The 12,748-nt window shown below is 36.3% G+C and overlaps 1 protein-coding gene across 1 annotated transcript in view; it reads right to left on the reverse strand.

Annotated features, from left to right (window-relative positions):
* Positions 1 to 12,748, reverse strand: part of ITGA1 (integrin subunit alpha 1) — a 158,156-nt gene that overhangs the window by 87,508 nt on the left and 57,900 nt on the right. Inside the window, exon 3 of the mRNA XM_077896008.1 lies at positions 1,850 to 1,962. Within this exon, the coding sequence (XP_077752134.1) occupies positions 1,850 to 1,962 (113 nt within the window). The remainder of the gene's footprint in view (positions 1 to 1,849; positions 1,963 to 12,748) is intronic.

The following is a 12,748-nucleotide window of genomic DNA, read 5'->3' on the forward strand; positions in this document are numbered from 1 at the left end:
TCACTGTTCATGCCCAGAAGTTTTTCCTACCTTAAGACCATCTATAGCTTAAAGTGGGGAATGGAAGCAGAGATTCCTGAATGGTCATGCTGCCTTCCTAGTTTGAGCAATGGTCTTGGTCCCAGAATTTAGTCTGGTTTTCCTTGAAAGCACCTGGAACTGGGCTATTATCTACACTGGTCTTGAATAATCTGGATTAGATTTTTTGTACTAGGGTTGATCCAGAATGAGCATTCTTGGGACACTAGGGACTATAGCAGAAGAAACTTCACTGTTGTTGGTATAGTTAAAAATCTCCTTGCTAATGTTAAAATGCTATTAAAGTTTCCAATAATGAAAGAGTAGCTCCTATCAGAGCAAGTCTTTTGCAAATAACAACCATAACTCTAGGGAAAGGAGAAAAAAATGAAACAACCATCTGAAGACCCTAGAAAGCAACCAAAAACAGAAACTGGGGGCACGGGGAAAGTCTGTACTTGTAAGAGGAGATTAGTATTGGGTGAATTTCCTGTCTACATGTTTGTTTTCTCCCAAGGGAGGGCCTTCATCAGTGGCTAAATTTGAAATAAAACTCAAAGTCTTAACTGTTCTAAAGAAACAAAGGATAGAAATTGGGGTAATGATAGCATCTACAAAGTGAGGGGGTATATCTTGGAAAGTAGAGCCACAAAAAGAGAGTTCTAACATATACATGTATATTCTGTCCAAATATCTGAAGGACTTGAACTGTATATGTGCAGAGTAAACTTCAAACAGCTCAGCTACAACCAGAAGAAGTGAATAGAGATTTTAACTGCTTCCTACTGAAGTTTGGAAATTGAGTTCAGCCAAGTAAACTGTCTCCTAAAACAAAAAGTTAAGACTATTCAAAGACACATAAAAGATCTAGAATCTTCATGCTTGTAACTCAAAAGTATAATCCAGGATACAATCCAAAATTACTAAACACAAGATAAAACAGGAAAATGTGACTCAACCTCAAGAGAAAGGTAATAAATGGAAAGTGATGCTGAGATACTCCAGATGTTGTAATTATCAGGCAAGGATATTAAAGCAGCTATTGTAACTATGCCCATAAACATAAAGGAAAAATGTTCATAATAAACAAATAGGAAATTGAAAAACAGAGAACTGAAAAATACATTTGAAATAAACCTATAAAGTATATGTTAATTTAATGGTATTTAATACTGTATAGAAGACCAATAGGATTCTAATTATTGGATAGTTCTAGTAGGAATTTTCTAGTCATATTCTAATATTAGTGATATTTCTATCAAACAGATTCATTTCTATCAAAGTTTACCTTGTGCTATTCTCTTTAAAAGAATTCTTGTATTACAATTCCTGTGGTAAATTCTTTTTTTTTTAATTTTTATTTATTTATGATAGTCGCAGAGAGAGAGAGAGAGAGAGAGAGAGAGAGGCAGAGACATAGGCCGAGGGAGAAGCAGGCTCCATGCACCGGGAGCCTGATATGGGATTCGATCCCGGGTCTCCAGGATCGCGCCCTGGGCCAAAGGCAGGCACCAAACCGCTGCGCCACCCAGGGATCCCTCCTGTGGTAAATTCTTTAAAAAAAAATAAACAGTTAAATTTTGTGGAGGCAATGTAATGGGTGGGGTTATTTGGAAAGGTTTTTTATTTCTAAATCTATGGATATTTTATCCTGAATTCTGAAGCAAATAAAGGGCAGACAGAATCAAAATGTTATTTTATGTGAACATGGATGGTAAGAACTGAAGAATGTTTATAGATTCTTGTAATATTTTTTTGAGTTAAGATTTATTTTTAATGAGAATACTGAGTATAATTTAGGATTAGACTTTAACATTTTGATTTTACATACCTGGTAGATCCAACTTTATGCAAGGTAATGGTTTGCCTCTCCCAACTGGACACTTATAGACATCTCCAGTTTTGTTCTTGGGTTGACCAACTAAAGGGGAACCAATTAGCACCCTGGAAGTTAAATAACTCAATTAACACTTTTGAAGAAAAGGAAACATTTTATTTTAGTTATTTTATGACTAGTTCTAAGGCAATAACAGTAGACATCATCAGACAGTCCCTCTCTGTTAGTAATGGAATGTTATTCAAAATAAGCTGAGTATCTTCAAATTGCAGATTGATTTGCATTAAAGAGCCATAAAATATATAGAGGATTTCAGAATATTTTATTTATTGTATTAAACATTTCTTTATTATATTTTTTACTTGGGGGCTGAAATAATAATTATTGGTTAAGCCTGCTGTGTTAGTTTACAAAACACATGGAAGTATAAATGATTTTTTCCTATGAGGAACTGATAATTGCATAGAAAAGTTAGCAAACATAAACATTTTATTATCATAAGATTTAATCTTAGTATAGACTAGTTTGTAAGCACTTAGAAAATAGGGATATTCATGAGACCCAGGTTAAAATCACTTAATATCTTTTTAGACAGAATTATAGAATGAGTTTAATAATAATTAATGAAAAATATAGTCATGACTTATTTTAGTCCTAGGAAGCCATTTAACAAGGTCCCCTGTGATATCTTTGGGAATAAGGTGGATGAATGTGGTTGAGTGTTAAGGCATTTGGGTGGATTCACAGCTATTGATTTACTGCTGGCTGAAAACTTATATACAAAGATGCTGATTACTGTCAACCAAAGGACTTGAATTTTGTACCATAAGACTGTACTTATTGGGATTGTCTTAGCCTATATCTTTGTTTATGACTTTTGTGAAGACGCAGAAAGCATAAAGGAATGTATCAAATTAATCAATATATTTGGGAAATCAGAAGTATCTCAACATTCTGGAACAAGAAACTTAATAAACCAGTTAAAATTTAATATGGACCTATGTAAAAAAAAAAACTTCTATTTGAATACTATTACTGACATCAGGATGTGGGCAACCTGACTTAATAGGAGTTCATGTAAAAAAAGACATGGGGGATTTGCTGATAGCAAGTAAACATGAGCCAACAGTGTTTTTTAGTACATAAAATGCTAATGTGTCCTTAGGCTGCACTGCTGGAAAGAGATGCCCTGGTCAAGGAAAGTGACCCTGTGTGCTCTAGACTACAGGCCATGTCTGTAATCTCCAAATTAAGAGGGACATAGGCACAACGGAATGTATTTAGGAATTATGACTCAGATGGTTAAGCACCTGATACTTTTGTCAGACCAGAGATGCTTGAGGGAAAGTTGGGGATGTTTAGAAAAGGAAAAAAATCTGAATGACGCTGAGAGGTTCCATTGGAATGAAGGTGTTGAAGGCATATATTAAAAATATATATATAAAATTGTATTTAAGTAAAATATTTAAAAAAGAAAGAAAATTTTAAAAATCTAAATATTTGAAAATCTGTCATATTGAAAAGGGATGGGATTTATTTTGTGTAAATTCTTTGGGTAAAGCTAGTATTAATGTGAAGGTTTTATAACAATTACAAGTATTGAATTGTTGAACAGACTCCCTAAAACATAGCTATGACATAATGCCCTTGTAAAGTCATTTTTGATATGCATAAATAACCATAAAAATGTTTAGACTTTTTAATACATAACTCTTATTTCTGGAAATCCATCCTAAAAAAAATGGCCTAATTTAAGAGAAAAAGCTTAATGCATAAAAATAATGCCCATAGTGTTATATATAATATGAAAAATTAAAAGAAATATAGTCAACAGCAAGAACTAATTATTGCAGGGCCATTCTATAGAATATTGCAGTCAAAAAAAAAGAATATTGCAGTCATAAAAAACAATAGTTAATACGATTGGATGGTGGTATTAAAAATTATTTATGATCTAATTCAAACAAAAATCTCCCTCATTTAGTGAAAACCTATGACAATTCAAAGTGAACGATACCAAATTATATTGAATGTACTCATCATAATGGCAATGACAATAATAGCTGGCACTTATTAAATCTATACCTTATGCCATATACTGTCCTAAGTGCTTTTTATACTAAGTAATTTAATTCTTTCCATCAAATATAACATGAACTTTGGAGCCAGACTTCATGCATTCAAATCACGGTTTTGTCACTTACTTAGTTGTATGATTTAGGACAAGTTACTTACCCTCTGCCTTAGTTTCTTCATTTGTAAAACAGAACCAGTATATCTATGCAAAACTTAGATTAAATGAGAGTTCATCAAAAAACAAATTATATTAAGGAATTTATGGTTATTATTCTTTCCTCAACGTTTTCGAAGAATTTTGTACTGTGATTGATTAAATTGGTTCTATAGTTAAGATAGTTTACAGAAAGGTAGTGAGCCTACTATTATGGAAAGTATTTAAGTGGAGGCTGGATAGATTGATTAATGTTTAGTAAGAACATTCTACAAGCCCAGCATGTACAGCAGGCCCTGGGAATATGAAATGAATAAACCACAATTTTTTTAGGTGGCTTAAAACTTAGGGGGGAAGCAGAACTATAAAAGGACTATTATAATACCAAACAGGTCAGAACTTGGTGCAACTTCACCAAGGTCTAAGAAGCAAGAAGAAACAACTCTTTTAATAAGTTCAAGTAGCTCAGGGTAGCTGGAGTAGAAATCGAGCCTGTCAAGCTAAACAGGGTCCAGATTATGAATTTTCCTATAGTCCAATATAAGAATTTCAGATTTTTAGGGAGGGGAGAGTCGAGAACCACCAATGCTTTTAAAGAGGGATATGATATGATCAAATGCTTTATGAAACTTATTTTCTTGCAGTGTCACGAATAAATTGGGGAAAGGGGCAAATTAGACTCAGATAGTGAAGGTAACAGTTTCTAGACCTAGATGAGAGAGGAGGATCTGAATTTAAGAAGTGGAGAGGAAGGGAGAACCAATTCTACAAATAGAATATAAGCTGTCTTAGTTTGGGTTTCCCCAAAAGCAGACCCTAGACAAGAACTTTGGTTGCAGGTAGATTTAGGGGAGGCAATTTCAAGCACGCACAAATGTGGAGGTGGGAAAAGTGATAGAGGGATGGAAGAAAGGCCAATAGAGTGCACTGATAATGGGTTACTTCGGTAGGCCTCTGGGCTCAGCCTTGCTGCTGATCATCTCAGAAACCATGTGGAACATATATGAGCATGCTTCAAGCATGGCTAAGGCCCTAAGAGTAAATACTACTGCCTGAAGAAGGTACAAAGTAAGAAGAGAGCTGAAGGAAAAAGTAACACTTAAGATTTTAATGAGCAAAGGAAGAAAACTGGTAGGAGTGTCCAAAGAAGGAGAGAGAATCAGGAAACAGTAGTATCTCAAAAGCCAAAGAGGGAAGAATATAAAAAAATGGGAGCCATGAGCAGACTTCAAGAAGTTTGGGAGGCAGGCAGGGGGATGGGGTAATTGGGTGACAGGCACTGAGGAGGGCACTTGACAGGATGAGCACTGCATACTGTATGTTTGCAAATCAAACTTCAATAAATAAATAAATAAGTAAATACTTATAGATATTATAGTTAAGATAGTTTACAGAAAGGTAGTAAAATATATATATATATATATGTATATATATAAGTTTGGCTAAGAATGAAGGAGATGGGCCATGGCATTGTGTGTGGGCCTTTTGTTTTTTTCAGGCAAACCATTAACGGTTTGAGGTAAGTTTAAATTTATTATGGAAAGCATCTGTATTGGATAAATGATGTTAAGAAAGAACTAGTAACAAGAGAAAGGTAAATATTATACAGAAGAGAGAGTAGAACCCATGAGCTGATCGACGGGATGGATCGAGAAGGACAAATTTGCCTTAGACGTGAGGAAAGGCCACTGATTCCCTAGGCTGATTCCTTAATCTGGATGACCCAGTTTACAGAGGTTAGAAACTGTAGTAGATGCTTTGGAATTTTTTGCATTCTTTGTAATGTGAACTTGTCCTTCAATGTCCTTCACCAAGGCAAAATCTGTTTTTCCTCCTGTTGAAACTGGGACTTAATTGATAAATAGAAGGCAGCAGAAATGGCACTGTGACTCCTGAGGCTTGAGTAATGTGTAGAATTGTCAAATCAATACACTGTACACCTGGAGCTAATGTAACATTGTATGTCAACTATGCTTCAAAAATTAAAAAAAAAAAGCATTACAGATTCCATTTCATCCTTTTTGGAAATCTGAGATCACATGCTGTGATGTAGCCCAATCTAGCCTGATGGAAGACGACAGGCCACGTGGAGGAGAAGCAATGCTGAGCCAACTGCATGAACTGCCAGGCATGTGAGTTAAACTATCTTAGACCCTCCAGCCTCAAGTGAGGTACCAGATGAGTATTCGTGCAGTTCCCCATGTAGCAGGGGAACACCAATCCAACCCTCAAAATCTTGAGAAATAATAAAAAATACTGTTTTGACTCACTAGATTTTGAGATGATTTGCTATATATCAAGAGCTAACTGAAACAAGAAGGGAGGATAAAGTTTTCATCTAGGGCCCCTCCCTCTGCCTGCCCCTGTTCCTCCCCTCTTTCCTTTCTCAACTTCCTTCCTTCCTTCTTTGAAAATAGTATCAATAGTCATCTCATGAGATTTAGGTAGAGAGGCAGTTGAGTGGTGGGCTTGTGGAGATTTAATGAAGATTTAATCCGACAGGGCATACATAGGCCAGTGAGGCAGCCCTCAGTCCAAAATGAGGTCAGGGATGTTTTGGAGGTTGTTACTGCTGTAGATGTGAGCTAGGCCTCCAAAGATCCTTCCAATTTTAAGATTCCATCATCCAAATAGACCAATTGTAAGTGTGTAGAAGAATACTTATTAGTTTAGAAAACATGTACCACTAACTGGGGAGAATTTAGGATAATTGATGAAAAGTAAGTTCTGAATGGCATGTTAATAGTAAAGTTATTGTGAATTCTAAAACAGGAGAGAAGAGAGATAGTGGATATCCTAGGAAAAAAGTGGAAACAGAAGAGCAAGTGCTGAAAATGAGGATGATGAGGCGGTACAGGTGTTGGGAACACAGTGTAGAGCTTCTGTAAATTGGAGCAGGAAGGTTGAGTGGCACACAGCAGACTTTAAAGGAAAGGCTCTGTAGTTTATATTTGATTTCTAGGGCAATAGAAACCCCTACTGTATGGTGATCACTGGAAATAACCTGAAATAGCAACTGGAACCATGGCCTAATGTGTATTCTGGATAAGTAAGCCCTGAGGTGTGAGAGCTCAGAAAGTGGTAGTTTAGCAGGCCAGGGTCAAGACAGGGAGCATGAGAGTTGTGATGAGTGGTAAAGAATCAGTTAGCAGGAATATGATCTAAGATGATTTTGTGTATTTTCCTAGGAGCTATTTGTTTTGACATCAAGCTTGCAGCTCTGAAAGTACATATATTTACCACTTAATCTGAGTAGGTCTCACTTTTCCCAAGTTGCATAAAAATAACAAGATCCTAGAAAAGTATCAGCATAGTGTTTATGGAATTTCAGGAATCTCCAGCATTCTCAATCCCCATTATCTTGCTCTATTTTTTCTCAGAAACTTATCACATCCTGACATTTGATATAACCTACCTGTTTATTACGTTTATTTATTTTTTGTTCTCTCCTTTCCCAGTAAAATACAACCTTCACATTAGCAGGAGTTTTCATCTATTTCGTTTCACTCATATACCCTTAATGCCTATAACAAAATAGGCAGAAACAAAATAGGTATTCTGTATTTACTAAGTGAATGAATTAATGATTGCATCTAATACTCTAAGAATCTGAATAAGACAGTCCTGGGAATTCATGACTCATGTGACCAGCTAAAAAGGTCCTAATCGTGAAGTCTTTTTTCCCATCTTAGAGGCTGAATATTTTGCATAAACCAAATGCTATATATGCCTTTGAGTGACACAGGAGGCATTTCCACAGGTCAAGGTTCCAGAGAATCCTTGTTGTTACAGGACAGAATTGGCTGAAAGTCAGAAGGCTGGTGTTCCACGTCCTGGCCCTGACGCATACTTGCTGTATTAAACCTTTGGCAGTTCATTCTCTGAGTCCCAGTTTCCTGTCTAGAAAATGAGGATGGTAACAATCATATCTACCTAAACCCACAGGGTCACTATGAAGAGCCAAGGCACATTATGTCACGAACTATGGGTTATTGTTGTTTCAAATTGTAATGCAAGTTTCCTTTACCTCATTACATTTTATTTCTATTAGATTTTGGCTTTTTCGATGGCATTATTGCAATGATTTGTGTGCAGATTAAGAGGATTAAAGAATCTTCTAGATCTCATTACTGATCTCTAGAGAAATACCCGATGAACTCCAAGATCATCAAGGTGAAAGAAATATTTTTTTCTACATTCATTCTATAATGGCTAATTATGATTCTCTCTACATTCATTCTAAAATGACTAATTCTGATTCTCATTCACTCATTCTAAAAGTTAATTCTATACTGTTCTTTTCCATGGAAAAAAGCTCCAGTCATAATAAAATTTAGTAACCTGAGAAATGTTTGCTATTCATAATAGTCATTCTTGTCACTATGACCATTATTTTACTTATTTGAAGAGTAGCTGGTCTGTTACTTCTCTGCTTCGTATTTATGTTTTTTCCTCTATAAAAGATATTTTTCTAGAGATTGTTTTCTCATATTTATATCACTTCATGAACACTCTTTTCACCTAACTCTTTCTGATGTCCAAGCCAAAGTCATTATCAGATGCCAAGTACACCCGCCAGCCTTTTTTTTTTTTTTTTTTTTTTTTTAATGAATGGAGTGTTTGGTCATCTTGGAGAATGAAGTTTTATAGTGGCTCCATTAGCTTCAGTGCTTTCAGTCATGCAAGGTATAGGGGTGGAAATGAGGTGAGCCAAAGAAATGACAAGTTTAGTAAGGAGGAAATTTCAACTTCAAAAGATATTATACACAATGGAAAATAAATATTATATTAAGATTGTAAGAGAATATATGATAGAACCTTTGAAAAGTCTTTTTACCCCAAGCTTGAATAGCCTTTACTTAAAACATACATCATTGGAAACAGAGCATCAATCACATGAGTTTGCTAGTAAACCTTACTTGGCATAAAGCAGGATCCTCTAGGGAAAAGGTGTGAAGCCAACATATTTTGATATATATATTAGGTGGAGGATTGACTAGGGAGGCATCTGCATCATGAAACCTACAAAAGGCAGGCCCACTGAAGTCACTGAAGCCCCCAAGATTGGCTTGGGAAACAGCAGTTAAAAGGGTTGATGCACTGGGACGCCTGGGTGGCTCAGTGGCTGAGTGTCTGCCTTTGGCTCAGATCGTGATCCCAGGGTCCTGGGATTGAGTCTCACATCAGGCTCCCTGTGGGAAGCCTGCTTCTCCCTCTGCCTGTGTCTCTGCCTCTCTCTCTGTGTCTCCCATGAACAAGTAAATAAAAATATTTTTTTTAAAAGGGTTGATGCACATATTAAAAAGAATGAGGCAAAGGAGCCGCAGAATGGAAAGCCTTGAGAATCTCATATTTTCCCATTTGGCAGAAACTTTGCCATACTGGTGATTACCACTAAATCTGGAAAGCTTGTGTAATGCTGAGCACATTTAAGTTTCTTCTCTTCAAAGAAAAATTACTAAACTAATTGTGTTCTTTGTGAATTTTTCCAAACCACAGTGCAATTACTTGGATATTTCAGCTCATGCTAGCCATAATGAACAACGGCTGATCTTAATCAGAGGTATAATGTGTTGTACTCCTGAGAAAACATGTGGTTTCTGAGCCAGAGATATAAAGTAAGTTGCACTTCACCGTAAACTTCTGAAAAGTAAAGGGGGGCATAAGGCCACCTTTTCTGTTAACTTCTAATTCTTTCCAAAGAATGAAAGTAATCCTTTTCAAATGCACAGATTGCACTTGTAGTGGACCAACAAGTACTTCTTTAGGCAGTCTTTAGCCAAGATGTAGTATGGGTCAGGGTGATTTTTTAAAAATCTGAGGTTGATGGGTTTCCAAAAGCTGAGTAGCAAATATGATTTATAAAGGTGCCCAACTCTGGAGAAAAACTGAGTAACAAAATCCATGTTCTCCCGGATATGTCAATTACTCCGTAGTCCATTTCTTAATGGACTATTTGATTTTATAAACACAGAATATCCAAACATGTTTATAAAATTTATTTTACATTACAAGTGCCTGGACCTCTTTAGAACAATATGCTGCTATGATGCCATCTTTAAAGGTTTGGACGTTTAGATTTTTGTAGTTTGCTTACATTTATTTATTTATTTATTTATTTATTTATTTATTTATTTATTTTAAAGATTTTATTTACTTATTCATGAGAGACAGAGAGAGAGAGAAAGAGAGAGAGAGAGAAAGGCAGAGACATAACAGAGAAAGAAGCAGGCTCCACACAGGGAACCTGACGTGGGACTTGATCCCAGGTCTCCAGGATCAGGCCCTGGGCTGAAGGCAGCGCTAAACTGCTGAGCCACCCAGGCTTCCCAGTTTGCTTACTTTTAAATTCAGTTGGCCACATTGCTTTTGCTGTTCTGACTTTTCACACCTTTTATATAAAATCATTATAAATATGGAATGTCAAAATGGAATTAAATTATCTGACATCCTTATGCATTCAAATGCTCACAAATTTTCACATGTACACTAATATGTAAAGTTGAAAGCTGCAAAGACAGTTATCAGCATTTATTTTTTAACATAGTTCTAATTAAGAAAAAAAGTAACAGAGTGGAGAGACACGACTTCTATTTTCAGCTCTGGTCCTGCGTAGTTAACATTTGTCTTTGGAAGTCACTTACAAAAAGCAAAAAATACTTTATTGAATTATGATTGATATTAAAAGTTGTACACAGTGTATACAACTTGATGAGTTTGGAGATAAGCATGCACCTGTAAAACCATCACCACAGTCTATGCCATAAACCTATCTGTTGCCTCTAAAAGTTTCCTCCAAACCTCTTTAGTTATTATCATTATTATTACTTCATGATAAGAACACTTAACATAAGATCTACTTTCTTAGTAAATTTTTAAATATACAATACAGTATTGTTAACTACAGGCACTATGCTGTATGGTAAATCTCCAGTACTCATTCAACTTGCATAACTAAAGCTTTATAGCCTTTGATTAATACTTCCTTGTTTTCCCTTCCCCCAGCCCATGGTAGTCATCACTCTACTTTCTACATTCTATGACTTTGATTATTTTAGATTTCTTATATGAGTGAGATCATGTAGAATTGTTTCTGTATCTGGCTTATCTCATGCAGCAAAATGGCCTCCAGGTTCATCCATGTTGTCTCAAATGGCAAGATCTTCTTTTTTAAGGCTGGATAATATTTGATTGTATGTGTGTGACCCATTTTTAAAATCTGTTCATCCATCAGTGGACATTTAGATTGCTTTCAAGTCTTGCTTATTGTGAATAATGTTGCAGTGAACATGGGAGTGCAGCTATCTCTTCAAGATTCTGATTCCCACTACTTTGGATATTTACCCAGACATGGGATGCTAGATCATATGGTGGTTCTAGTTTTAATTTTCTGAGGAACCTCTATACTTGCCCCTTTCCAAAGTGGCTGCATCAATTTTCATTCCCACCAACAGTGAACAAATGTTTTTCATTAATGATAACAGGGAGTTAAACTAGATTATTTGTTCAGCCAACAAATAATCTTTGAATGTATATTATTTATGTTTAAGGCCTAGTGCGAATTTCTGGGCAATGCACAGGGTTACAAGTGGAAACCAAAACCAGTTCTCACTCTCTAAACATTTCCACTAATGTATTAACTTCTCCCTTTTATCTGTATTCCATTTCAGGTTTCCAACTATCCAGACATTACTCAAGCTGTCTAAAACCATACTTAAAAACTTCCTGGTAAAACTTATTTTCCTTTCCTGTAAATTTGTCTCTGAATGGCTACCCATTTTCCAAAAATCCAATGTAGAAATTTTGAAATGGAAAAAAAAAAAAAAAAGAAAATTTAAAATGTATTTGACTCCTCCCCACCTCCATTTGGCCTTTCCAAACTTCCACTAAACCTTAATGATTCACCTAAATTTATCCTGGAGTTAAAAATAGATCTGCCAGGATCCCTGGGTGGCGCAGTGGTTTAGCGCCTGCCTTTGGCCCAGGGCGTGATCCTGGAGACCCGGGATCGAATCCCACGACGGGCTCCCGGTGCATGGAGCCTGCTTCTCCCTCTGCCTGTGTCTCTGCCTCTCTCTCTCTCTCTCTCTCTGTGTGTGTGACTATCATAAATTAAAAAAAAAAAAAATCTGCCCTACGACCCAGCAATTGCACTGCTGGGGATTTACCCCAAATATACAGATGCAGTGAAATGCCGGAACACCTGCACCCCGATGTATCTAGCAGCAATGTCCACAATAGCCAAACTGTGGAAGGAGCCTCGGTGTCCATCGAAAGATGAATGGATAAAGAAGATGTGGTCTATGTATACAATGGAATATTACTCAGCCATTAGAAACGACAAATACCCACCATATGCTTAGACGTGGGTGGAATTGGAGGGTATTATGCTTAGTGAAATAAGTCAATCAGAGAAAGACAAACATTATATGGTCTCATTCATTTAGGGAATATAAAAATTAGTGAAAGGGAATAAAGAGAAAGGAAAGAAAATGAGTGAAAATATCAGTGAGGATGACAAAACATGAGAGACACCTAACTCTGGGAAATGAACAAGGGTAGTGGAAGGGGAGGTGGGTGGGGGATTGGGGTGACTGGGTGATGGGCACTGAGGGGGGCACTTGGCAGGATGAGCACTGGGTGTTATGCTATATGTTGGCAAA

The sequence above is a fragment of the Canis aureus genome, chromosome 4 (assembly GCF_053574225.1).
Source record: "Canis aureus isolate CA01 chromosome 4, VMU_Caureus_v.1.0, whole genome shotgun sequence".
Classification (NCBI taxonomy): Eukaryota; Metazoa; Chordata; class Mammalia; order Carnivora; family Canidae; genus Canis; species Canis aureus.